This window comes from Falco cherrug, chromosome 3 (assembly GCF_023634085.1).
Source record: "Falco cherrug isolate bFalChe1 chromosome 3, bFalChe1.pri, whole genome shotgun sequence".
Classification (NCBI taxonomy): Eukaryota; Metazoa; Chordata; class Aves; order Falconiformes; family Falconidae; genus Falco; species Falco cherrug.
The window spans coordinates 110,884,742-110,911,534 of NC_073699.1; the positions used below are offsets into that span (position 1 = coordinate 110,884,742).

General features: G+C 56.5%; 3 protein-coding genes across 5 annotated transcripts in view; all 3 read right to left on the reverse strand.

Annotated features, from left to right (window-relative positions):
- Positions 1-440: 440 nt before the first annotated feature.
- Positions 441-12,632, reverse strand: EPHA2 (EPH receptor A2). Its single transcript, XM_055705842.1, is given in 19 exon segments — positions 441-1,190; positions 2,191-2,346; positions 3,588-3,730; positions 3,732-3,782; positions 3,886-4,035; positions 4,120-4,328; positions 4,454-4,516; positions 5,029-5,211; positions 5,302-5,427; positions 5,508-5,563; positions 5,679-5,775; positions 5,873-5,954; positions 5,956-6,033; positions 6,347-6,471; positions 6,549-6,881; positions 6,984-7,139; positions 8,214-8,877; positions 9,525-9,592; positions 12,404-12,632. Coding segments are annotated over 19 exon segments (2,916 nt in total). The 5' UTR covers positions 12,474-12,632; the 3' UTR covers positions 441-1,084.
- A 1,388-nt stretch (positions 12,633-14,020) lies between these two features.
- Positions 14,021-16,263, reverse strand: CPLANE2 (ciliogenesis and planar polarity effector complex subunit 2). 2 transcript variants are annotated; one of them, XM_055705844.1, is made up of 6 exons: positions 16,183-16,263; positions 15,412-15,536; positions 15,177-15,329; positions 14,966-15,090; positions 14,740-14,879; positions 14,021-14,331 (listed from the first exon to the last, which is right to left on the reverse strand). In XM_055705844.1, the coding sequence occupies exons 1-6, from the start codon at positions 16,260-16,262 to the stop codon at positions 14,103-14,105; spliced, it is 852 nt and encodes a 283-aa protein (XP_055561819.1). In that variant the 5' UTR covers position 16,263; the 3' UTR covers positions 14,021-14,102. The 2 variants fall into 2 exon arrangements, with proteins under 2 accessions (XP_055561819.1, XP_055561818.1); XM_055705843.1 differs by lacking the exon at positions 16,183-16,263 and having other exon boundaries at positions 14,740-15,329; positions 15,412-15,779.
- Positions 16,264-18,675: 2,412 nt separating this feature from the next.
- Positions 18,676-26,793, reverse strand: part of FBXO42 (F-box protein 42) — a 48,247-nt gene continuing 40,129 nt past the window's right edge. For both annotated transcript variants that reach the window (XM_055705441.1, XM_055705440.1), the window contains 6 exons: positions 23,348-23,501; positions 22,146-22,256; positions 21,772-21,868; positions 20,655-20,711; positions 20,071-20,187; positions 18,676-19,918 (listed from right to left, as the gene is read on the reverse strand). In XM_055705441.1, coding sequence (XP_055561416.1) covers positions 18,821-19,918; positions 20,071-20,187; positions 20,655-20,711; positions 21,772-21,868; positions 22,146-22,256; positions 23,348-23,501 — 1,634 coding nt within the window. In that variant the 3' untranslated portion in view covers positions 18,676-18,820. The remainder of the gene's footprint in view (positions 19,919-20,070; positions 20,188-20,654; positions 20,712-21,771; positions 21,869-22,145; positions 22,257-23,347; positions 23,502-26,793) is intronic.

Genomic DNA, 26,793 nt, shown 5'->3' on the forward strand with positions numbered 1-26,793 from the left:
CTTAAACCCCTTTAAAACCCCACCCTCAAACCCCCTTAAAAATGCTTTTAAAACCCCTTTAAAAAACTCCTTACAACACCTTAAAACCCCAAACCCTCCTAAAACCTCCCATAAATCCCCTTAAACCTCCCTTAAAAACAGAACCAACCTAAACCCTTAAAAACCCCTAAAACCCCCTTAAAAAATCCTGAAAAACCCTTAAAATCTGCCTTGAACCCCCTGAAAACCTTTAAAAATCCTTTAAACTCCTTAAGACCCCTAAAACCCCCTCCTCAAACCCCCTTCAAAAATTCTTAAAATCCCTCTGAACTTCTTAAAAACTCCTTTAAAATCCTTTAAAACCCCTTAAAAGACCCCTAAAATGAGGAAAAGCCCCCATCTCTCTGCCCCCCCAATTCCTGTGGTCCCAGTGAGCCAGTGGGAAATGACAGTATTTTAGAAAACAGAAAAACCACAATTTTATTTTAATCAAAACCCCACAAAAATCCCCCAAACCCCTGAAAATAAATGAAAAGGAGGGGGACGACGGGAATGGGGATCCGGGTTTTTTGTTGGTTTTTTTTTTTTTTTTTTAAAAAAAAAAATCCCCCTTTTTGCTCTCAAAAATCTGACATGACCTTTGCTTCCTTGCAATAAATATATAAAAATAGAATAAATTAGGTTAAAAAACAAAAGGAAAAGGTAACACTGGCAGATCAGCGTTAAAGGGGGAGAAAAAAAAACCAACCCACCCAAAAACCCGGTGGGAGAGGAATAAATAGGGAGAAAAAAGCAAAAATAAGCCAGTGTGGGGGCTGAGCCCTTGTTTTTTTTCTTGAAATGTAGAAAAAAAAGAGGAACCCCCCAAAACACCTCGCCCAGCCCCCAAAGAGCTTGAAATTTAATTTTTGGCATTTTTTTTGGGGGGGGGGGGAGGGGGGAGGATGGGGGGTGACACCTGTTTCAATCCCCAACCCCGGGGATGATAATAATAATAATACTATAAAAAAACCAAAATAATAATAGAAATAATAAATAAACCCCTCGGGGAGGAGGAGGGGTGTGTGTGTCTTCATTTGGTTGCTTTCAAGTATTGGGGGGGGGGTTAAATGGGGACCCCCCCGGCCCCGAGCTGCTCCTGCAGCCCCAGCAGGCTGTAGGCGATGCGCTTCTGGTGCCCCGGCAGGCGCACCCCGATTTTCTTGATGTCGCTGGGGATAAGGGTGGGGGGAGGAAGCAAATAAATAATGATGGTTATTGGGGTGGGAAGAGCCGTGGGCCTGTCCCCCCCCGCCCCGTTTTGGGGCTCGTGTCCCCCCAACAGCCCCACTGCTGGGGACAGCTGGATGGACACGGCTCTGCATCTCTGGGCGGATCCTAGAGGGAACGGGTCCCTCGGGCCATCCGCGGGATGTGGATTCCTGTCCCTGTCCCTGGGTGGCAGCCAGAGGGGACAGCATGGGGACACACCACAGGGACACCACAGGGACACCATGGATGCAGTAGGGGGACACCATGGATCTAGTATGAGGATCCATAGGGACACCATGGATGCAGTAGGGGGACACCATGGATCTAGTATGAGGATCCATAGGGACACCATGGATGCAGTAGGGGGACACCATGGATCTAGTATGAGGATCCATAGGGACACCATGGATGCAGTAGGGGGACACCATGGATCTAGTATGAGGATCCATAGGGACACCATGGATGCAGTAGGGGGACACCATGGATCTAGTATGAGGATCCATAGGGACACCATGGGGACACAGACACCACAGGGACACCATGGATCTAGTATGAGGATACATAGGGACACCAAGGGGACACCACAGGGACACCATGGATGCAGCAGGGGGGACCATGGACCTAGTATGAGGATCCATAGGGACACCATGGGGACACCATGGATGCAGTAGGGGACACCATGGATCTAGTACGAGGATCCATGGGGATGGTATGGGGACACCATGGATGCGGTAGGGGGACACCATGGATCTAGTATGAGGATGCCATAGGGACACCATGGATATAGCATGAGGACACTGTGAGTATGGGATGGGGACACCTCAGGGACACTATGAGGACACCATGGGGACAGTACGAGGACACCAAGGACATAGTATGAGGATGCTATGGGGACAGTATGGGGACACCACAGGGACATCATGGGGACAGTATGGGGATACCACGGGGATGTGGACTCACTCGCTGGTCATCTGCAGGACCTTCTCGATGGTGCTGTAGCCCGAGGCCATGAAGTGCTCCGTGTACTGGGGCATCCTAATGGACTCCAGCCACTCGGGGACGGAGCGGAAGGGGACTCCCTCTGAGCCACTGGTGCTGGGCAGGCGGATGGAGACCCTGGCGGGGCGGGAACGGGGGGTGCAGAAATGGTGCAGAAATGGGAGGGTGCAAAAACAATGTGAAAATGGAAGGACACCAAAAAATAATGCAGAAGGGGGAAGATGCAAAAAAAAAAAAAAAAAAAAAGGGGGGGTTGCAGAAACGACAGGAGGGGGAAAATGATGCAAAAGTGGCAGGATGCAAAAATAATGCAGAAACAGAACGATGCAAAAAATTTATGCAGAAATGGAACGATGCAAAAATGATGCAGCAATGGAGAATGCAAAAATTAAAAAGCACAAATGCAAAAAAGCAACACCTAAATGTCAAGATGCAGAAATGCACCAAGCAATGCCCCAATGCCAAGATGCAAAAAGGCAACAGCTCAATGCAAAACGGAATGCTGGAAAGCAAAAGTATAATGCAAACAGTGCAAAAAAAGTGAGAGGTGATGCAAAAGTGCCCAGATGTAAAAAAGAAGGCAGAAAGGTGAAGATGCGAAGAGTAATGGAAAAAGTGGAAATGCAAAAAATGAGGCAAGAACACTAAAAAAGCAAGAAACAATGCAAAAATGCCAAAGGGGAAAAAAAAGCGAAAATGCACAGATGCAAAAAAGCAGAAAAAAACCACAATGAAAAGCTGCAAAATCAATTAAAAAGAGCAAAGGTCTAGAAAAGAATGCAGGAATATAAAACTACAAAATAAAAAAATTACAAAGCACAGATGCAAAGAAACGCGCCACCATGCAGAGATGCAAGACCCAATGCAAGAATGCAAAACCAGTGCAAAAATGCCGAGACCCAAAAAGGAGTGCAGGAATGCCACGATGCAAATAGCACGCAGGAATGCAAAGTTGCAAAAAGCAATGCAGAAACGCAGAGCTAGAAAAAGCGACGCAAGGATGCAAAGGTGCAAAAAGCGACGCAAGAATGCAGAGGTGCAAAAAGCGACGCAAGAATGCAGAGGTGCAAAAAGCGACGCAAGAATGCAGAGGTGCAAAACCCAAACACAAAAATGCGGAGATGCAAAACCCAAACACAAAAATGCGGAGATGCACAGAGCAACGCAAGAACGCCAAGATGCAGAACCCAGTGCAAGAGTGCAAACCTGCAAAAAGCAATGCGAAACCCCCCTGCAGCGCTCCAAAACCTGCCAAGGCGCACAGGAGCATGCAAGGGTGCGACAGTGCAACCTGCACCCCCCTTTCCTCCCCCCTCTTCGCCCCCCCTCCTCGCCCCGGGCCAGCTCTCGGTGCTCACCGGGGGTCGAAGTCTGCCAGCGCCTTAAGGGAGTCGGGGGCGCGGATGAGCTTGTCGAGGATGCTGACGATATCGGCAAACCTGGGGCGCCGGCTGCGCTCCTGCTGCCAGCACTGCATCATCAGCTGGTAGATGGCAGAGGGGACAATCCAGGGGCGCCGGCAGGCGGAAGCCCTCGTTGATGGCCTTCATCACCTACCAGGAGAAGGAGGTTGAGTGGTGCGTCCCCTCCCAAAAAGCTGGCTGTTTAACAAGCCCCCCCCTCGCCAAAATCAGTGTTGGAGGAGGGGGTGCTCACCTCGTGGTTTGAGAGCTCCCAGTATGGGCGCTCGCCGTAGGACATCACCTCCCACATGACGATGCCGTAGCTCCAGACGTCGCTGGCAGAGGTGAACTTGCGGTAGGAGATGGCTTCGGGCGCCGTCCAGCGGATGGGGATCTTCCCCCCCTACGGCAACGTCGGGGTCAACCCTGCACCCCCCAACCCCCCCCCTACCGCGGCCAAGCCAGCCCAGCCCTTGGTGGCACTTACGCTGGTGGTGTAGGTGGCTTCGGGGTCGTCTTCCAACACCCGTGAAAGCCCAAAATCGGACACTTTGCACACCAGGTTGCTGTTCACCAAGATATTCCGGGCGGCCAGATCCCGGTGGACGTAATTCATGTTGGCCAAGTACTTCATGCCGGCGGCGATGCCCCGCAACATCCCCACCAGCTGGATGACGCCGAATTCCCCCTGTTTTTTCCTGGGGAAAGGGGAGAATCCAGCCTCGAATCCACCTCTCATCCCACCTCCCGCGATGAGTTTTGGTGGTTCCACCACCCGGTAATCTTTGCCCGGAGGGGATGTTGCCACCACGCTTCACCTACCCGCAGGAATTTATCCAGCGCGCCGTTCTCCATGTACTCCGTGATGATCATGAAGGGTTTGTCTGTATGAAATCATAATAAAGAAAAAGACTCAAAATGGGTAAAACCCCTCCCCCAAATCCCCCCCCCCCCAAAACCCAACCCCTCCAAAACAAAAACCCCCAAAACACCCAACCCCCTCCAAAATCCCCAACTCCCCCCAAAAAACCAGCCCTGCCCCCAAAAACTAAAAAAACCCCACCCCCCAACTCCCCAAAAGCTCAACCCCAAAACTTCTGAACCCCCCCACAGCCCCCAAAATCCCACAAGCACCCCCAAAAAACCTCACACCTCCCCCAAGAAAACCCTAAAACCCCCACCCCCCCAACAAAACAAACACCCCCTCAAAATAGAAACCCACAAACCCCCAAGTGTCCGCCCCCCAAAAGCACAATGCCCCCCCAGAAAAGCCTCCAAAACCCCCAACCCCCTCAAAACCTTGTTGCTCAAAACACCATATTTTTATATAGTGGTTTTTGGGGTGTTTTCAAGGGAAACTTGGGAGGGGGGGTTGGGGGACACACACGAGACTCACACTTGGAGACGACCCCTTCCAGGCGGATGATGTTGTGGTGGCAGAACTGGCCCATGATGGTCGCTTCGCTCAAGAAGTCCACCCGTTGCTTCTCCGTGTAGCCCACCTTCAAGGTCTTGATGGCCACCGGCACCTCCTTCTTACCACGCTTCAGGGTGCCCTTGTAGACCTCCCCAAATTCACCTGCTCGGAGGGAGGGGGGACGTTTAACCCCCCCCATCCTGGTTCAACTTTAGGGTGTCTTTGGGGTGACAAAGCCACCCAAGGACCTACCAGCGCCGATGACCTTCTGGCGGGTGATGGAAGATGGAGGGATCTCGGTGGTGAACTTGAGCATGGCTTGGTTGGGGTCTTCGTAGGTGTGTGGGTCAACGTAGGTCTTGAGGGGCTTCAGCTGGTCTGCGGGGTGATGGGGGGGGGGGTCAGAACCCATGTCACCCCCCACCCACCCCTGTTGACCCCACTGTCCCATTGCTCACCTGACTTGGAGAAGTAGACATCCTCGGCAGACTGGCGTGGCCGTGACCTCCTCCTCCTGCAAAAAAGCAGCATTTTGCCCCCCAAAATTACCCCTCGCTCATCCTTGTGGTGGAAAAAATGGTATTTTGGGGTTTCTTTGGGGAGGGTTGGGGTTTTTTTTATCACTTTACCGCCGGAGGATGTAGAGAATGGCCAAGAGGAGGACTACAAAGATGACACCAGCGACGGAGCCGCTGATGACAGCGGTGGATGCCATGGCCTCGGTGCCTGCAGGGACAGTTTGGGGGGGAGTTGGGGTGAACCATGCACACCCTGGACCCTGCACCCCACAATCCTGCCCCCCCCCCCACCCCGAGATCCTCACCCTCGGGCAGGGTCTCGAACTCGTGCTGGGGGCTGTAGGCACCGTGGCCGTCCGGGGTGAGCGCCTGGACCCGCACCACGTAGGCTGGTGGCAGGGGACAACTTGGGGAGGGTGACGGAGGTGCCCTCGCAGCGCAGCACTGAGTAGCTGTTCTCATCCACCTGGGGACACGGGGGACGGGGGTGACAGGGGTGGAGGTGACGCAGATGGATGGGGTGAGGATGGAGGTGACAGGGATGGAGAGGTGACACAGATGGAGAGGTGACACGGATGGAGAGGTGACACGGATGGAGAGGTGACACGGATGGAGAGGTGACACAGGTGTGGGTAAGGATGGAGGTGACACGGATGCGGGTAAGGATGGAGGTGACACGGATGGGGGTAAGGATGGAGGTGACATGGACAGAGGGGACACACAAGGATGGGGATGATGGATTTAGGGGTGGTGGGCTGAAGCTGTGACACAGGACAGACCTTCTTGCTGTAGGTGACCTCGTACTTCCAGACCCGACTCTGCTGCCGCGGTGGCACCGTCCAGGAGAGGACCAAGCTGGTGGCCGTCCGTCCATCCAGGCTCACCGATGTCACCCGAGGTGGCTCTGCCGTGGGGACAGTGACATCAGGGAGGTGTCCCCACGATGGAGGGAAGATGTGGGAGATGCTGATGGCCCCTTACCCGTCTGGTTGACGCTGATGGTGGTGGTGGCTACACTACGGTGGTGGCTGTAGGGTGACACGCCATTCTGGGCTTCGACGGTGAAGGTGTAGTTGACATGTGGCTCCAGGTCGGTGACGGTGACCCCCGTCCCCGTCAACCCCCGGGGGGGCTGTGAATAGCGGAGCCCCCCGTCGCAGGGACGGCACTCCCCGCTCTCCGGCCAGCACTGCTCACAGGTGACGCTGTAGGTGACATCCCTACGGCCGCCGGGGTCAGCAGGGGGGGACCAACGCAGCTGCACCGTGGCCCCCAGCCCCACAGCTGTGACACCTTGGGGGGGCGAGGGGGGACCTGGGAGGGGGGACAGAGAGCAGGGAGGGGAGGTCAGGGGGAGGGATGGCCACACCGTGCCTCAGTTTCCCCCCCACTCCCCCCCAAAAAAAGGTCACTTACGGGTGCAGGGGTCGGCGGGGGGGTCGGTGGGGGCGCGGAAGAAGCCGTCCTGGCAGGGGCAGGTGGCGGCGGCAGCAGGGGAGGGCAGGGTGTGGGGCGGGCAGGGCTGGCAGCCCTCGGGGGACACGGTGGCCTTGAAGGAGCCGGGGGGGCAAGCTGGGAGGGGAGACACACACAGTGACACCGGTGAGACCCCCAAGTCCCCCTCCCCACTCACAGCATCCTCACCCAGACGGGTTTTGGGGTGCATCACCCTCCCAAGCACGCAGAGTGGGGATTTTAGGGTATTTCACCTTATTTTGTAGCTTCTTTATTATTGGGACCCCCCCAGCCCACTCCCCTCCCGGCTGAGCCCTGCTGCACTTGCTGCACTAGTGATGCTCTGGGGCGAGGATCCAGGATGAGGAATTTTGGGGCCAACAGCCCATTTCTCCAACCCAAATTGGGGATTTTAGGGTATTTCACCTTATTTTTGCAGCTTCTATTATTACTGGGAACCCCCCAGCCCACCCCCCTCCCGGCTGAGCCCTGCTGCACTCGCTGCACTAGTGATGCTCCAGGTCAAGGATCCAGGACGGTGAATTTTGGGGCCAACAGCCCATTTTTCTGACCCAGAGTGGGGATTTTAGGGTATTTTACCTTATTTTAGCAGCTTCTATTATTATTGGGACTCCCCCAGCCCACTCCCCTCCCGGCTGAGCCCTGCTGCACTCGCTGCACTAATGATGCTCTGGGGCGAGGATCCAGGATGGGGAATTTTGGGGCCAACAGCCCATTTTTCCGACCCAGAATGGGGATTTTAGGGTATTTCACCTTATTTTTGCAGCTTCTTTACTACTGGGACCCGCCCAGCCCACCCCCCTCCCGGCTGAGCCCTGCCACGCTCACTGCACTAGTGATGCTCCAGGTCGAGGATCCAGGATAGGGAATTTTGGGGCCAACAGCCCATTTTTCCGACCCAGAGTGGGGATTTTAGGGTATTTCACCTTATTTTTGCAGCTTCTATTATTACTGGGACCCCCCCCCCCCCGCCCACCCCCCTCCTGGCTGAGCCCTGCTGCACTCGCTGCACTAGTGATGTTCCGGGTTGAGGATGCAGGATGGGGAATTTTGGGACCAACAGCCCATTTCTCTGCCCCCCCCTCGCCTTCTACCCCCTGGCACGCATCGAGCCGGTACATCCCACCCCCCTCCATGGCTCCTCAGCCCCTCCATCCCACTTCACCTTACCTTGGCAAGTCTCTCCCGCTTTCTCATAGCCAGCACGGCACAGGCACTCCCCGATGGGCACCAGCCACTCGCCGTCAGCGTTGCAGTGCAGCGCAGGCGCCTGCTCGGCCACCGCCTCCTCCACGCACCTTCCCCGCACCTCGGCCAAGGTCTGCGAGTCGACGCCGGCCACCGTCTCGGGGAAGCGAGCCATCCCCCGTAAAACAGCCGGGCACCTCTTGTAATAAATCCGAACGGAAAGCAACGCCACGCACGCTCCCAAATCCTGGAAAGCCAAGTAGAAACCTTTCCGACGGAGAGGTCCCACCGATCGGACCTCAACGTTGAGTTTAACATTCCGGGAAGCAAAATCATCCTGGACGGTGATTTCATCCGGCGCGATGGTGTCGATCTTCTTGAACTGTCTCTTCTGGAAGTTGGTGCCGTAATCCACGTCGGATTCGGCATAGTAGAGGTTGAAGGTCTCCTTGCAGGAGCCGCCGCCAGCGGTGGGGAAGCTGTTGCAGTCGCGGACGGTGAACTGGAGTTCGATGAAGATGCGTTGGGCCACACCGCGGTAGATCCAGTTGGTGCGGAGCCAGTTCTCCTGCTCGCCCTCCAGCACGTTGCACACCGAGTAGATGTAGATCAAGGAGTCGTTCAGCACGTTCTGCAGCAGGTCCCACTGCCCCCCGAGAGAGAAACGGGTGCTGGGGGGGGGGGAAACTGAGGCAGGGGGGCGGTGCTCCTGGTCCCCGTGGATGTCCCTGTCACCGTGGAGGTCCCCAAGCCCATCCCAGTGGAGGTTCCCATCCCAGTGAATGTCCCCAACCCTGTGGATGTCCCCATGGATGTGCCTGTCCCCATCTACATGGATATCCCCAACCCAATCCCCATGGATGTCCCTGTCCCCATGGAGGTCCCCAACCCTGTGGATGTCCCCATGCCCGTCCCCATCCACGTGGACATCCCCAACCCAATCCCCATGGAGGTCTCCATTGCCATGGATGTCCCCCTCTCCATTTCCATCTCTGGGTGATCCCCTCCCCATGGATGTTCCTGTCCCCATGGAGGTCCTCAACCCTGTGGATGTCACCATGTCCATCTCTACAGGTGTCCCCATCCCAATATATGTCCCCAACCCAATGGATGCCCCCATCCTCAAGAGTGGCCCCATCCCCACGGAGGTCCCTGTCCCTATGGGGGTCCCCATCTCCATCCCTATCCCCATGGAGGTCTCCATCCCCATGGATGTCCTTGTCCCCATGGAAGTCCCAGTGCCCAGCGTGGGCTCTCGGGGTGGTGCTGGACGCCGGGTCCCCCAGTGCTCACCCCTTTGCCGTAGGGCTGGGTCAGCCAGCCCAGCTCCCCCTGCGCCTTGGCGAAGTCCAGCAGGACCACTGCGGGGAGAGGAGAGGGGCTTTAGCGGGGTAAGAGATGCCACCAGGACCCACGGGTGGCCCCAGGACCTGCAGGTGCCACCAATGCACCCCTGGGACCCATGGATGTCCCCCAGGTACAATGTATATATCCCTGGGACCCACAAATGCCACTGCAAGCCATGTGTATGTCCCTGGGACCCACAGATGCCTCTGGGACCCATGGGTGTCCCCCAGGATCCATGTATATACCCCTGGGACCCACAAATGCCATTGCAACCCATGGGATGTCCCTGGGACCCACAGATGCATCCAGGACCCATGGATGTCCCCAGGACCCACGGATGCACCCAGTCCCCGTAGATGTCCTAGGACCTGCAAACACTCCCGGGAGCCCCAGATACCTCCAGGACCCCCGTTCCCAATGGATTCGCCTGGGAACCCCCCCAGAAGACCCCCAGGGCTTCCCCCAAAAGAGGGGAACCCGCGCAGAGCTCTGCAGGGCGCGAGGGCAGGCAGACCTGCCGGGACATGCCGGCTGCCCGTGAGGGCGGTGGCTGGATCCAGCGCCTGGGAGAGGAAGAGGAGGCCGGGAGGGAAGTGCTGACGGGTGCCCCCCCCCTTGGTGAATCACCCCCCAGGAATGTGCCCGGACGCCTGGGTTCACAGGATGGGTCCCAGTGGGGTGGGGGAGTTTCGAGGATGGATGCCCCCCCGCCAACCTCCTTGGCTGAGAACGGGCGAGCTCGTGACATGCCCCAAGAGGGTAAAGTCTAGGGAGGGGAACCCCAAGAACCTGCTTGGGGGACACACACGCATGTGGCTCCGTCATCCCCCCCACCGTGCCCGGGTCAGGAAGGATGCCGGGGCGGATATCCCGGCTTTCCTGCGGCTGGAAATCCCCCCCGAGCCTCCGGAGAGCGGAAAGCCGGCGGGGGGCTGGCGCGTGAGCCGAGCTGGTGGGGTGTCCCCCCCCGGGCATGGCGGGGGCGAGTCAGGGGACAGACCCGGGGCTGCGGCTGTTGAGTCAAGGGGTGCAGCACCCAAGGGCGCACCCATGCCCAGGGCCACTGGTGCTGTCAGCACCTCCGGTGCCATCACCATCGGCATCTGCACCCCCATCCCCGGTGCCACCTCCACCCACCCTGCCATTGCCATCGGCATCACCATCTCCACTGCCACCAGCAGCATGGCCGTGGCCATCACCGCGGCCTTCGTCACCTCCAGCGCCACCGTCACCATGGCCATCACCACGGCCATCACCACCACCTCCACCCCAACCTGCAGCCCCGCCACTGTCCCTGCCACCACCTGCAGCCCCTGCACCATTGTCACTGTCCCCACCTGCACTGTCCCTGCTGGTGCCACCACCACCACCACCGCACCCCACACCTGCATCCCCGTCCCATCCCCAGCCGCATCCTTATCCCTGTCCCCAACTGCATTTTCCAGCCCATCGCCATCCTGTCCCTATCCCATCCCAATCCTGTCCCCATCCTCATCTCAATCCCAATCTCATCCCAAATCCAATCCCAGTCCCATCCCCATCCCAGTCTTACTCTGAATCCCAATCCCAAAATGAATCCAAATCCCACCCCCTCCTACTCCCATCCCGTCCCCATCCTAATCCTGTCCCATTCCCTCGTCCCCTCCCCACCCTCAGGGACCCCCCAAACCTCAGACCGAGTGGCACAAGGATCCAGCCAGGGCGCCCAGCACCCCCCAGCTGCCCCATCCCACCAGATTTTGCCCTGCCCAAGCAATGGGAAGAACCCCCCCTCCCCAATCCCGCTACTCTCCCAACACTTCCCCCTTTTTTGCAGTTTTCGACCCAAGAATCCCCACGGATCCCTCCCGGGAATTGGCACCTCGGGAACGTGCCCCAACTCCTGCAGGTCGGGTGAGGGTCCCCACCTCCACCTTCCCCCCAGCACTTAAAAAAAATCCTCATTTTAGTTTTTTTTACCCCATTTTTATTTTTTAGGAAGGTATTTTCCATCCCAAATCCCCCCGCCAGCCTCCAATTTATTTACAGTCGGGGCTGGATCCTTCCTTTTTTCCCTCGAAAGCAACAGATTAAACCCTTTGGACAGAATTTTTAGCAACCTTTTTTTTTTTTTTAATTAAATGTATATATTAAAAAAGTGACTTTCCCCCTTTTTTTTCCCCCCGATCCCTCCAAAGTGAGCTCAGAACCCAGCCGGGGAAGGCTGCGAGGTGGAGGCCAGGACGCCGCTTGTTTTTCCCAGCTTTTTGGGGTTTTCCTGACATTGTTTCCCAGCTCGGGGCCGGATCCTGCCCGGCCCAGCGCCGGCTGCGGCACACGCTCCGCTCAGGGGAAATTTCCCCCTTTTTGGGGGTTTATTCCCTTTAAACCCCCCCAGCCCCAACGCCACTTTTCGGGGGGAACCAGCTGGACCCGGTCGGACGCTCCACATGGGAAAAGTTGCCCAAAACTTTCGGTTTTCCCCCCCATTTTATTTATTTTCCCAGCTCCCCCTTTTCTCCCTCCCTCCCTCCTCTTTTAGCTTTCTCCCCCCCCTTTTCTAACTTTCCACAGTTTTAAAACTTTCTTCCCTCTTTCTTTTTTCCCCTCTTTCTTAAATTTTTTCCTCTTTCTTAACTTTTTTCCCCTCTTTCTTAACTCTTTAACTCCCCCCGCACCCCGTAGCTCGCCGCACCCATGGGTGCCCTTTTTGGGGGGGGGGGGGGGGGGGCACCCCCCCATCATCCTTTATTTTGAGGGATCCCCAGCCCCCCCAACCTCTCAGCCCCCCCCGCACCCCAATAAGCGGGTTTTGGGGTGTCCCCCCCCCCAAGCGCGGAGCTCACCTTCTTCGGCTGCCAGGGGGGTGACGGCGGTGAGGAAGAGGAGGGTGAAGGCTGGGGGGGTGCCAGCCATGGCGGGGGGCTTGGGGGGCCGGGGTGCACCCCACAACCGGCGGCACAACCAGCGCTGTGGGGCGTGTGGGGCTGAGCACCCCGCTCCTGTTCATTCATGTCCCTGTGATGTCACCCGGCCACGCCCGCTCTTAAAGGGACAGGAGCCGCTCCCAGTACACACCAGTATGGGACTGGAGGGGGGGGGGGGGGGCGGGGCCGAGCCTGAGGATCGGGAGTGGGCTAGCTGGGGGTGGGACCCCCCACGGGGCTGCACGCGCAGGGTGGGGTGGGTGGGTGGGTGTGGGGTGTCCGGATCGGTCCCGTACCACCGTGTCCCCCCTCCTCAGCTCCGGTCATCAGGGGGTTAAAGCCCCCCCCGCCAGCCCCCTCCCCTTTCATTCATGAAGCGGCGTGGGAAGGGACGGGGGGGTCGGCAGCCAATGGCAGCAGGGGGCGGCGCCATGGGGCTACTACCGGCCACGCCCCCCACCCACCAGTTAAGATACCGGGGGGCGTAACTGGGGGGAGGTGGTGGTGTAACTGGGGGGAGGGTAACTGGCTCGCCAGCCCTCCGCCAGCCCCACCCCCCCCCGCCCCGGTCCTCCGGGATGGGGGTCCCGGGGGGCTGGTTTGGGGGGGCTGCCGGCCCCCCCACCCCTGCCCCGGCATCCGCTGGGCCGGAAAAAGGCCGGACCAGAAATCGGCTTTTTCCGGCCTAAAAATAATGTGGTTTTTCCGCTGCGCCGGGCGCGGGCCGGGGCGGCTGGATCGGGCCCCAGCACCCCCAATCCCCCAACACCCCCATCCCAGCACCCCAAATCTGCATGATACTGCAGCACCCCAGCACCCCAAATCCCGCAGCACCCATAGCACCCCATCCTCAGCACCCACAGCACCCCAAATTCCCAGCACCCCACACCCTGCAGCATCCGAAGCACCTCAAATCCTGCAGCACTCCCAATCCCACAGCACCCAAAGCACCCCAAAACCTGCAGCACCCAAAGCACCCCAAATCCCCAAAGCACCCCACATCCCGCAGCACCCAAGGCACCCCAAATTCCAAGCACCCCAGATCCTGCAGCACCCAAAGCACCCCAAATCTCCCCACATCCCGCAGCACCCACGGCACCCCAAATTCCAAGCACCCCAAATCCTGCAGCACCCACGGCACCCCAAATCCTGCAGCACCCCACATCCCGCAGCACCCACGGCACCCCAAATTCCAAGCACCCCAAATCCTGCAGCACCCCACATCCCACAGCACCCAAAGTACCCCAAATCCTGCAGCACCCATGGCACCCCGAATTCCAAGCACCCCAAATCCTGCAGCACCCAAGGCACCCCAAATTCCAAGCACCACAAATCCTGCAGCACCCCACATCCCACAGCACCCAAAGTACCCCAAATCCTGCAGCACCCACAGCACCCCAAATTCCCAGCACCCCAAATCGTGCAGCACCCAAAGCACCCCAAATTCCAAGCACCACAAATCCCAAAGCACCCACAGCACCCCACATCCCACAGCACCCCAAATCCCACGATCCCCTTGCACCCAAATCAGACAAGTCAGGGCACTCAGGCATCTCTTGGGGGAAAAAGATGGATTTGGGTCAAAAAGCACCTTCCCCACCCCCCACCCCCCGGGGGTTCAGGCCGGGGGGGTCCCCTCATCCTCCAGGGCGACACCAGCAGCGATCTGGTCCCGCCGCCAGAGCCTCTCAACCAGGGCGTCGAGGAGGGGGGCGACCCGGGCCAGCCCCCCACCCGCCCCCCCGAGCCCCGGCCCGCTGCCCGCCCGCAGCACCGGCAGCCCCCAGGTCCCCTCGAAGGCCACCACATCCCCCTCTGTCACATCTGCCTGCGGGGACAGGTCGAATCTGGGTCACGGCGGGGGGGGGAACACGGTCAAGGTAAACACCAAAAAAACAAATCTCCCCCCAGCCCCCCCCCTCCCCCAAATAAGTGGGGGGCACCAAGGCATCGGTGTCACGAAGCGTGCATGGTCTCAGCCTGCCAAGGTGCTGAGCGCTGTGAGATGTGGGGGTGCAAACCCCCTTATTGTGGGGGACACACACTGTCAAGGGGGACACCAACACCCAGACCCCCCCCTGGGGGGGGGTACGAACCCCCTTACAACTCGGGGGGTGCAGTTGACCCATCGGTGTCACGATGCGCGCGCGTTCTCAGCCCGCCGAGATGCCAAGCGGTGGGAACTATAAGGGTGCAAACCCACTTCTGGGGGGGGATGTGGACCCCCAGGGACACCCCTGCCCCCCGAAGGATACTTGGTGCCGACGACCACCTTAACGAGGTTTTCTTCGTCAGGGCCGATGACCCGGCTCATGAGGGCTGGCAGCTCCTCGAAGGACGAGCGGTCGGTGAAGGAGAAGAGGAAGAGGATGGCGTCCGCCTCCTCCTTACAAGCCTGGGGAGGGGGAGACGCCACCATCGTTGGGAGGGGGGGGTGGGGTGTCCTCTGTGTGTGTGTGTCCCATGCCCCCCCCCCCTCACCGGCAGCAGATGCTCGAATTTTCTCAGCGCTCCGTCTCCGCAATCCCAAAAATGCAGCTGGAAGATGACGGGGCGGCCGCTGGCGCGTGGCTTGGCCGGCCAGTGCACCGTGGTGGCCTCGATGCCTGGGGACACACACACACACACCACACACACTGTCACCCCCAGGGGACATGCGGGAGGGGGGGCTGTGTGTCCCCCCAAGACGTACCCAGGGTCTCATGGTGGGTGGGGGGCACGGGGGTCCCCGCCAGCATGGCCACCAAGGCCGTCTTGCCCACGCCGCTCTTGCCGGAGACGAAGAGTTTGTAGGTGACAGTGGGGGCGGCCAAGGGGGGGGGCAGCACCGGGCGCTCCAGCAGACCTGGGGAGAAAGGGGGGTATGAGGGGTTTGGGGGGGGCTGACACCCCAATTTGGTGAGGGGGGAGGCGAGGGGGGTGCTCACCGAACACTCTCCGCCGGTTCTTGTGGAGGATGGAGTCCCGGTAAGGGCGGCCGGCGGGGGAGAGGAGCCAGCCGGGCTCCAGCACCGGGCCCCCCCGCTCCGCCATGAGCCCCCCGACAGCGGGCCTACGGGGGGGGGGGTCCTGCCCCATGGGGTCACTGCGGCCCGCAGCGGGGGGAGCCCCTTAAGACCCTCCCCCCCCCCGGGCTGCACGCACCCTCCAGGGTTCCAGCATCCCATCACAGGGTCCCTGCCCCACCATGGGGTCCCTGCCTCACCCCCTCCAGGGTCTCAGCACCTCCCCATGGGGTCCCTGCCCCGCCATGGGGGTCCTTTACCCCCCGGTTCAGGGTTCCAGCACCCCCCATGGGGTCCCTAATCCCCCCCCCAGGTTCTCAGCACCCCCCTATGGGGTCCTCTGACTCACCATGGGGGTCCTTTATCCCCTCCCCCCCAGGGTCCCAACGCCCCCCATGGGGTCCATTACCCCCCAGGGTCTCAGCCCCCCCCACGGGGTCCTTTGACACCCCCCAGGGTCTCTGCACCCCTCCACAGCACTCCGTGCCCCCCCCCCCCAGAGTCCCCGCACCTCTCTATAGGGTCGCTGACCCCCCCCCAGGGTCTCTGCATCCCCCCCCAGGCTCCCTGTGTCCCCCCTCGGCACCCCTACACCCCCCCACGGGCCCCCTGTACCCCCCCATGTAGGTCCCTGCACGCAGCCCCGGGTCCCCCCCCCCGCGGCCCCTTTAAGGCTCGGCCCCGCCGCCCCACCTGCGGCCGCTTCCGCCCCGGGGTGACGTCACCGCGCCGGGCGTGGCCTCGCGGCGCCCCGCCCCTTTGCTGCGGCGCATGCGCGAGAGGTGGCCCGGGGAGGGGGGTCCCTATAGCCGCGGGGATCCCCGGCCCCACACTACCCTATGGGGTCGGGACCCCCCCCCCGCCTGCCCGCCCGCAGCTGTGCCCAGCGCTGCTCTGTACGGGGCCGCCGATCCAGCCTACGCACGGGCTCGGGGGTCCCCAGATACCAGCCCCACAGGCTATGGGGTCCCCCATCTCCAGCCCTGCCAGGATTTGGGGTCCCTGCTCCCAGTTACCAGCCCCACAGGCTTTGGGGTCCCTCATCTCCAGCACTGGCAGGATTTGGGGTCCCCAGTTTCCAGCACTACCCTCCTTTTTCCGAACCCTCCCCTTCCTCCTCCCAGCTTTCCCCCCCCTTTTTCCACCTCCACTGATGGCTCTAACATCCCGTGGTGGAAATATTGCCCCTTTTTCACCCAGTAAGCCCCCACATCTCCCCTTTCATCCCCGAATTTTGGGGGGCACAGCAGGGGTTTCTCTCCATGGCATTTCCACCCCCCGACCCCCTCCCCAAAAGGACCAACCATCCGTTTCTTTTCCTTTTTATTTGTTAAACTGCTAAAAATTCATCAGGATGGAGGGAGGCAGAACTCATTAATCCCCCCGCCTACCCCCCCTCCCCCCCAATGTACACAAGATTTTAAATATCACCGAAAATCACTTTTCATTTCTCCGCTCGGCCGAGCCTAGGACGATGACGTGGGGGGGACACCTGAGTGGGGGTGGGATGCACCTCGCTCACAGCACCAGCGGCTCACGGGGTGGGGGGGTGGGGTGTCGGGGTGTGTGTGTGTGTGTCAAAATTTGGGATCAATTTATCGTTAAGAGCACAGAACATGCGTTTCTGTGGCCGACTGGGACGGATGAGGGCTGGCCCCAGCCACTCAGCAGGTCTGGGGCTGATTGGGGGGGGGGTTGGGGACCAAATGCCCCTGCAGGGATGCTCCGTGCAAGGAGAAGGATGTATCCCCAGTGGCAACCCACCGTCCATCCCTTTTTTTAATTAATTTTTTTTGGGGGGTGGATGACAAAAGACATGCAAAGGGGAGGAGGGAATCGATGCCAAAGCCCCGACCGCCTTCCCCGCGTCAAAGCTTAAAGCAGAGAAGAAATATTTCATAGCTCACCCTAGGTGCTCCTGAGGTTTTTGGGGGTAAAAATTGCATTTTGCCTTCCCTTCGGACAAATCAAATACATTGGGATTAGAGTGGGAGAGGTTGGTTTTCACCAGGGATTTATTTACAGAGGTGGAAATGCCGCGGACAAAGCAAAACCCTTCCCATCCCCACGCGGCTGGGATGCGATTTAAGGCTCTGACCGGCAAAAAGCTCAGTGGGGATGGAGGGGAGAGCAGAAGAAAGCCAAGAGGGGAAAAGGGGCCACTTCATGGCACTGCCGGTTTGGGGAGGGTTCCCTGCTTTTCAGGTGCTGGAGGTTGTTGACCAAAACCTGGCAGAATCCGCCCATTTGTCCCACCCCCCCCATCATCTCGAGGGGAAAGGGAAAGAGGGAGGTTGTCCCAGAAGGACGCACAGGTCCAATCCCTTCAGATTTTAATTTGTTTTAATCTTTGCGGAAGGAGGCACGTGCAAAGATGAGGTGCAGTTACTGCTATTGAGGCTGCTCACATCCTCAAATTTACCGATATCCATCTGTTTGGCTGGAAAAAAACCCCACACGTTCCCAGGCTACAAGGTGCTGGTTTGGCCTTGAACGGGTTTGGGCTGTTGACCGAAACAAAACCTTCGAGTCTAGAAGGGAACGGGCAGCTGAATTTCTCAGCTTTGGGGGAATAACGGTGTTTCTAGCGTAACTGGTGTGGGTTTCTGCTGATCAGAAGGGATCAGGGCTGATCCTGAAGCCTGATCCAGCACAGGGCAGGGAGAGCAGGATGCTAACGCCCAGCTAATTCTTACTATTTTTGGCATTTTGATGCAAAAAAACCTGTCCTTTCTTCCTTCTTACGGTCCCCTACAGAGGCCAGGAATGAGAGGGGCAGGCCAAAGGGGTGAAAGGCAAAAAAAAAAAAAAAAGGCATCATGTTTGCGTTGAGCAAAGGTTCGCAGCACTGCAAGGTTCCTGACGGGGTATTGCTGTTGTTTTCCTTACGGAGTCAAGCACAGAAATAATCAGTGCGCGAAGCTCCCAGCCTCCTGCCTGCGGTGTTTGGTTTGTTCCTATAAACCCACTTTTATTCACGTCCCGCGAGGAGTTTTGGGAGAGAGACGAAGCCTCCCCAACCCCTAGAAAAGAAAACCAACCTCAAGAGGATACTGGATGGCAGATTTCCCTACCTGCTCACCCCAAATCCTTGGCTTGGATCACAGCGGCGTGGGTCCTTCCCCGCCTGTAAACATGGATTGCTTAACTGGGGTCGGGTCTTACTGGGAACTGGCGGGGCAGCGCTGGAGGTTTTGCTTGGACTTTATTGGTTTCTTTCTCCCTAATTCACAGTTTGAATGCCTGCGTGACAGAGTAAGGGCTCGGAGAGGAGAGGGAAGAGCCGGGGGGGGAAGGGAGAAGGCGATGGCGGCGAAGGGCTTGGGCCGCATTATCTTTTTGCTCGCACAAAGTACAAGGCATTTGTTTTGGGATAGTATTTCACGTTTTGTTTCTTGTCCATGAGGCCACCGAATATGATCAACTCCCCTCTGCCTTGCACCACCGTGTGTAAACTGGTTTCGGGTGGCCCCACCACCGAACTGCTGTTGAACACTTTCCATTTGACTCGTCCTTTTTCCTTGGTGTCTTTAATGTCCAGCACGTACATCTGCATGGGTTTGCAGTTCATGCTCTGGTATAAAGGCTTCCCCACGTTGAGGGACTGGGGAGGGTGGTGGCCCAGGCGGCGGGCGATGGGAGGTAAGGAATGGCCGTCGCCTTGGGTAGAGCCCAGACGCGCCGCCGAGCCCGTCTCAGCACCTGGGGACCCTGGGGAAGAAGCCAGAGGAGGGCTCAACGCCGCAGAAGCCGAGGTGCCTTTGGAAGAGAGGGCTTTGACGGCCTCCAAGCTCCTCCGGAGCGCGCCGGGGGAGACGGCCCCTGGGAGGGAGCTGGCGACGTGGGGCGGCGTGTGGATGCCGTTGGTCTGCTCAGGGGGGTTCCTCACGCTCGCGCTGACTGTCCTGCCCTCCACACCGTCCATCTGGCAGATGATGGAAGCTGGTTTCTGCTCCCAGCTCAGGTCGACGGATCCCAAACGCAGGTCTTTCTGCTCCGGCAGCGATCCCCGGCGCGGTGCCAGGGGAAGCCCCACTTTTAGGTCGTATCCTTCAGCCGCGGAAGGCGTGCTGGGTGATACAACCTGCACGGGGCTGTCCAAGGAGGCACCACCAGCCGCTGGGGCTCCAGGCGATAAACTCCCACCGTTGAGTACAGGGGAACTGTCCCCTCGAGCCGGGGAGAGGCTGCCTTCCCGGGACCCTGAGGGGGTTTGCCTCTGCGCTCTGGGTCGCAAGGTGCCCCAGCGGCCGTTGACACAGGGAGCCTCGTCCGTGTTCCTGACGGGAGACTGAGAACGGTATTCCCGTGTTTCGGGGACCAGGGCGGGCGGCGTGGCGCTGATGGGAGAAGGACGAGAGTTCAAGCTGGGGCTCAGCGGGGCTCTCCCGCTGGGGGCTTGGCTAAAGACCACAACACACTGTCCCACCTGGAAGAGGAGCAGGGATATAATAGGTTACGGATGGCGGGATGATCCTTTGTACTGTATTGGGGAAAAATTCAGGGGTATGGAGCACCCTGGGCAGGGAATAAGGATCAATGAATGTGTATGAGAGAGCAGAGACCCCACTGCGTCCGTACCCTGCAGGCAGGATGGCACCACAGCTCCGGGGCTCCATGGTCTTCATTCTCCACCTTGAGTGGCTGCCACGTCCAGGGGTTCGCATGCATGTGCAGTAACCAGGCGTCTTTAAACAGCTGTGAAGAAAAGTGGGACAGAGTTAGGAGTCTGGTTTGAGATTTAGGAGCCTGGTTTGCTGCTGAGATCACCCCATCGGAGGCAGAAGCAGTTCTTTGCTGCTGCAGACGGAGCAAGGGTGACCCAGATCAGGATCTGACCACCCAGGAGTGACTACACCCTACCACAGCCATGGACAAATCCTTTCACGTCCACCTCCTACCCCAGTATAAAATCAGGATTAATTCTTCTGAGGTTCAATTAACCTTGGCGACCTGCTCAGGTAGTGCCTGGGGTGTTTCTTTCTTAATTAAAGCAGCTGTAGCAATAGCTAGACAGCTTCTCTGGAAAATCTAAAATGTGGGTGCCCAGATTTGCAGAATAAAATGCTCTCTGGGTAACATGACAAGTCCCCCCTCTCCCTAGTCCAGCACCCAGGGCTCACAGTCACGGCAAGACACATGCAGTTCAGGCCCAGGATACTTACTGCATTGGGACCACCACAGCCACCGAGGATTAAAATGGTTTCGTTGTCTATTACGATCTGGAGGAGGCAAAGAAGAGCGTTTCAGACCGGGAAGGATGTGAAGCTGTCCCCAGCGCTTTTGCAAGACCTCCAAGTGCAAAGAGAGCCAGGTTATGGCTTCTCAGCTGCGCAGACACTGCCGAATTTTGTCTGCCCCGGGATGAGGAGGGGAGCTGGGATGGAGAGCCGGTTTTGCTGTGCCTGAGGCAAAGTGGGATGCAGGGTTCACCCCACTGCCTTGTCCCAAACAGCTTGCAAACCAGTTCCTCTTACAAAGGAGAGCAATTACTTCCTGAAGGTGAGCCAAAGCGCAGGGGACTCAACACCCCTCTTCAAATAAGGGAGAACGTGGAAGGATTGTCTGGGAGGGCACACGCTTGCAGAAATGTTTGTTAGATGCTGGCAGTGGGTGAACTAGTCCCCTAGTCTCCTTTTCCAGTGGGTGGAAAGGCACGTTCAAGCACGACCCACGCGATCTCTTCTGGGTGCCCTGCTAGGCTGAGATGAACCGCGCGCTGGGAACCACTGACCATCTTCCCGGGGACCATGAAGGGAAGGCAGGGATGGCAGCTGCAACAGAGATACCTGCATCAAGCTGGGTGACTCCCACGAGCTCCCTGCCCTGGGCAGGCAATAAAACAGGTGCTGCCAGACCCATGCTTTGAGCGGGTACAATCCGCAGTCACTTGAACCGAGAATCAGGAAAGCGGAGCAATCAAAAGGGACCCAAGCCAAACCAACCTGTGATAACACTTGATTGATCTTAAATGCCATGGGGGATGATTGCTGGGTTAAAACAGCCATTTGTTTTCTAGAAATGCTCATTAGAGTTCTGAGTCATGTGCAAGACATGGCACGGTACCTGCCTAAACGTTAGGGAGATGAAAAGTGCACCCTCACAGAACAGATGGCTTGGGAAAACAAGGCCCCGTCGGGCAAAGGCTGCAAAGATAACTTGGAAATCGGGTGCTAGCTTTCAGGCAACCTGCTGAGAGCTGCCTGGAAGCTGGAAATGAAGCTCTGTCTGGTTCAGCTTTGGCAGTGTGTGTTGGTGCTGAGCTAGTGAAGGAGAGCTCACCTGAGACTGGCCACCTCGTGGGTGAGGGCTGGGCCCGGCGATGTTGGGCTTGGACCAAGCCCACTGCTCGAGATCCAGCACCCAGACATCATTGCTCCTGCAAGGGCGAGACAACAAGCGCTGACAATACAACTGGGCCCCCTGGGCATTTGAAACATGGGTTCAGGGCAGAGTTTTATGGCAGAACTGGGTTTTTTGCCGGCTGAAGCCTCAAGGGGATTTGCCAAAAGATGCGAAGGGTATGCTAAGCCAGCAGGCAGACCCCAAAACCCTGTGGAAATTTCCTTCTGAAATGCTACGAGCTACCCCAGGACCACCACGACACGCTCCTCACTTGCAAGAGCACTTGTCAGGCACCCTCACCCCAGACTTACATTTGTCGAGATCCTAGTGAACCCCCAAAGACGATCATTTTGTCTTCAATAACGCAAGAGGAGTGTCCTGCCATGGGAGGGGGGCCGTGGGTGGTCACGATGCAGTTCCACCTAGGGAAAGAGAGAGGAAGATATTCACCATCGGGTCAGAAAGGCAAGTGCCAAATGAATGGCAAAAAGCAAAATCCCAGGGACTGGCAAAGTTCTCAAGAACATGTTACAGAGGAAAACCTCAGGGAAAACCTCCAAAAATCCAAATAATAACGAAACTAATTAGAAATACTAATGTGCTAAACATATTTAAAGCATGACAAAGTCACAGAGCCAAGCTGGAAATATCGCCCCTTTCAATTAAGTTCGCCTTGAATTATTTCCAACGCTGTTTAATTACAGCGTTGTTAACGACACTGCCCAAAAGTGCATTGGATAATTGACACTTTTGATGATGAAAAGTTCTCAGTGAAAAGAGGAACAGGAACCATCGCCGCTTTGATACAACATTCTCTCCTTTCTCACACACAAGCATCAGTGAGAAAGCCTGGTTTGAACCCAGCCAAATGGCGTTTAAAGGGAAAAGGAAAATTCCTGCCATCTCTCTGGTCACTGCTGGATGCTTTCATCCAGGAGCTGTAAAGGCAGAGAGATTTCTAAAATGGTGCAGATACCTGCTCAGGGTGCAAACACCTGCTTTATCCCGTCTCCCTTGGAGGCCCACAGGAGCTGTGAGTTTTGGACTATCACTAAAATCAAGACCTCCAAGAGTTAAGGCTTTATCTTCTCCTTTCCTCAGAAAGGTCTCACTGCTCCCAGCTACATCGATTAAGTTTTTAAAATATTCACATCCAGATTTCCCACCTGGCTGGCCGGGAGCCCTCCGGGAGCCTGGCATTTTTTAAGTATGAGTCGAGAGCCATATGGAAGCAACCACCAGCCAAGAAGTGCTAGACAGCAGCATGTCCACATCTCCGGTGTGCTTTTGTGGGGTGGTTTTTTTCAGCTTTTTGGTTTGTTTTTTTTTTTTTTTGGTTCGTTTCATTAAAAGCATCGCAGACACACCAGGATTAGACACACCTAGGAAACCAGGGCCGTGCATAGCTTCCCAGGCGGGCTCAGAGAGACACCCTCCGGCATTACTCCAGCTGCATTACAGACACATTTTTACAGGATCAAAGCCTGGGCTTTGAATCCAGATGTGCTCTTACCAGTTTTTGGAGGGTGAGTACGTATGGATTTCATCGAAGAACCTCTCTGGCTGGTGTAAAGGGTAAGGGCTCGGCCGCGTCCACCCACCGAAAAGCACAAGTAAGTCCTTGTAGACCACCAGCGTGGCGCCAGCCTTGGGCGAGGGATACGAACCTGGGCAGGGATAGAGAAAAGGAAGGTTAAGAAACCATGCTTGAACACAGACACTGCACTCTGCATCGGTTTCACTGAAGTGTGACAACACATGGACTCTACCTTTAAAAAAAAAAAAAAAATATGCAGAAAAGAAGGCAAAATTAGAGCTGGGAGCCTGGGAAGAAAACTACAGCCGATTTGTGTCATCATAATTAGTAGGAGCCTGAAAGCACATCTCATGTATGGCAAAACATCTGTCACTCACTGGCAGGAAATTGCTAGTTTTTGAGTGCATCCCTGGAAATTATTGCTTTAGCACAGAATAAAAGCAATAATTACCTCCAAATACCGAGTAACTTCTCCCTAAGGAAGGGGGGAGAACGAATACCAATTCTAGCGCATCCAGAGTCACTCGTGGCAGATCGCTCGGGTACTCACAAGCGGCAGCGTGCACCAAATCACATTTTTTTTTGTCAAGTGGCACAATTAAACCCTAAACGCTTTGCTGTGTGAATTAAGTCACTCCTCGAGCCCGCAGAAAAAAAGCACTCCTCTAAAAATAGTACTAAGAAACCTTTTGCTTGGCTTGTTTAAGGTTCAAAAGGCTCTGCAGGGGGCAGGGACCTCCTGAGCAGGACCTGCACAAGCCAGACGATGTGACCTCTTGGGCTCGGTGCCATTGCGATTTGCCATGCTTGGAAAATGCTGTACACCCCAGAGGTTTTCCTGCAGTGCAGCGAAGCGCAGAGCTCACCTCTCAACCTGCTGCTGCTCTGTTATGACCCTGCTGCCACCACATCAGTCCTTAACTGGCTCAGAGCAAGAGCAACTTCAATGCAACGAGCCCCTTTGTGAGGGTGGCTATCAAAGGATTGGATCCCTTTGAATTTATGTCAGGAAATCGGCCGCAGTCTGCTGCAAAACCAGAAACCCTGCCCACTCCAGCAGCCCGAGGTGCTGTGTCGCTACCTTGCTGATGCGTTTGGTGCCAAATTGCTTCCCAGGAAAAGCTAAAGCCTCTCCAGCCAGGGCTGATGTGTCTGAGCATCCTCCTTCCCACAGCTGTCACCAGCACCAGGCAGATTCCTCTACCTCTGCAGTCACGCTTTCAAAATAATTAAAATACATCACCCGAAAAACACGGATGCGCGTGCCCAGCCGTGGGAAGCGAGGGCAGCTCAAGGGCAAGGCAGCGCACGTGGCCACAGAAGCACCGTCACCCTCTCCAAAAAGGCCGATACACCAAACAGACCTCTCTCCTCCAATGTCCTAATAGGACTTGGAGAAGAATTTTTAGCAGGTAATGACATGCAGAACAGACTATTTTTAAAAGAAACCAGAGCAGCTATTTTAAGATGCTGCAGCTGAGAAAAGCAATTTGATTGCGATGGGTTCCAGGTGGTGGGTGGTTAAGAGCCCAGCCAAAAAGCAAACCCCGGCCAGACACAGAGGAGATGGCTGTAGAGTGCCTGAGCTTTTCTCCAGGGACAAAGCACATTTTGCTGCTGCTCAGGTATACAGCTATAGGGGAAAAAGGGAAATAAAGCTGTGCAGGAAACAATTCTTCTGCTGTGGCACATATATAGCCTGGCCAGAGCTACACCTAAGGTCTCCTTAAAGATGAGAGTGCCAGAAGAGGGTCACATTTGGTTACTCTTTGTTCCCACATTTGTTTTCCTGGCTCGTTCCGTGGCTGTGTGCAATTCATTAATCCACACCAGCAGGTTTCCAGCCTAAATATTTCCCTGGCAAGAGCCTAAAGTTGCTCTCCCAAGCTTGGCATCACAAGCTAGACTGCTAGAAACATTTCTACCTGACTTGTAGAGAACTGGCTGGCTGAGCTTTTCTCCATTGAGGACGCCACAAGGCAGCATGGGGTGAGAGGTGCTGGTTTTAAATTAGGGTATTTTAAACCAAAAAAGGTTAGTTAAACTCATCCCAAGATGGAGAAACAGATTGGCACTTCGCTCCGAATGGTCTGGGATGGTGCCACCCTCCTACTGCTGTAACCTGAAGGTCAACCCCAACCTCAGACACCGAGATGGTTCCCAAATGAGTCAACAACAGATAAACAGCCCAGGGCAGAGGCTAGCCCTGGTTTTTCAGGAAGCTTTGCCTGTTATTGGATGTTGTATGGTTGGAAGCGAGCGGAGTTTCATTCTGCAATGCAGGAAATAAACCTGGGTTTTACAAGTCAAAGAGCAGTTGGGCTCTCAAAACCTCTTCCAACCGGGCAGCCGGGATATCTACAGATGCTCTCTGCAAGAGACACGCACCACGAGCTTGTTGTACCGGAGAGGGCTTCAGCGATCTTGCATTCGAGTGAAACACGTGGACAAAAAGCAGCTGAAACCTGCGGAATTCATACCGCTTATCTCTCCAAAGCAGAGGGGACCTGCCGGGTGCTGCTGCCACTGTCCTGGGAAGGGCCGGAGCACCCCAAGGGAGCCAGAGCAAAGCTTGCCCTGCCCAGGCAAAGGGGGGAAGGCGACCGGCAGCCTTTGTGACTTCAGGTCTCAAGTATGCAGAGAGCGCAGGGACGGGAGCAGGGACATCAAAGGGACACCGCTCCACTACATGGGGCGCGTAACAACCTGCTCAAAGTCCGAGCTCTTGAGAGGATGTGCCGAGCAGCGTTTCAAAGGCCAGCAGGAATGTACTTGACACGGGAGGGCTTCTTCCTCTCCCGGATTACGCTTGCAAATGAAACGGCTTCTGTTCCTCACCAGGGACCAAAGTGCCTGCAGAAGAACATCGTTAGCTAATTGCACTGGTTTCTGCTGCTCCCTTGGTCAGAGGGCAGAGAGGACTCTTCCTGGCTGGATTTCCAAGCTCCACACCCTGATAACACCATCCAGCCTGGTATCTGATTATCTTTCCTTGGGGATAAGAATTTAAGCAGGCAGAGAGTGCAGGCACAATTAACTACTCCTAAACATAGAAGGCAACATCTCTTTACAGCTGATGCTGTTTATTCAGTCAGAATGAGCAGCTAAAAGCTGGTCCGAGCTATTTTTTTTTTTCCAGTTGATGGATTTTCCTGGCTCGCAAAGCAGATACATACTTTTCAAAACACAAACACAGATCTCCGGCTTCCACTGATGTTTGGAAGAGAAATGCTAGCCTCTGATCGCTTCTGACACAAGCTCTGGATGCTATCTATTTAGGATCTGTCCTTATAAGCATTTTTTAAGCCCATTTATTCAGCCGTCTAATGCAACTGAGCAGCATGCGCAGAGATCAGCGGCCACAAAATAAAAGCCTGGCTGTAAGGGCACGTGTAAAACTGATTTCCAGATGAGCCTTTTCC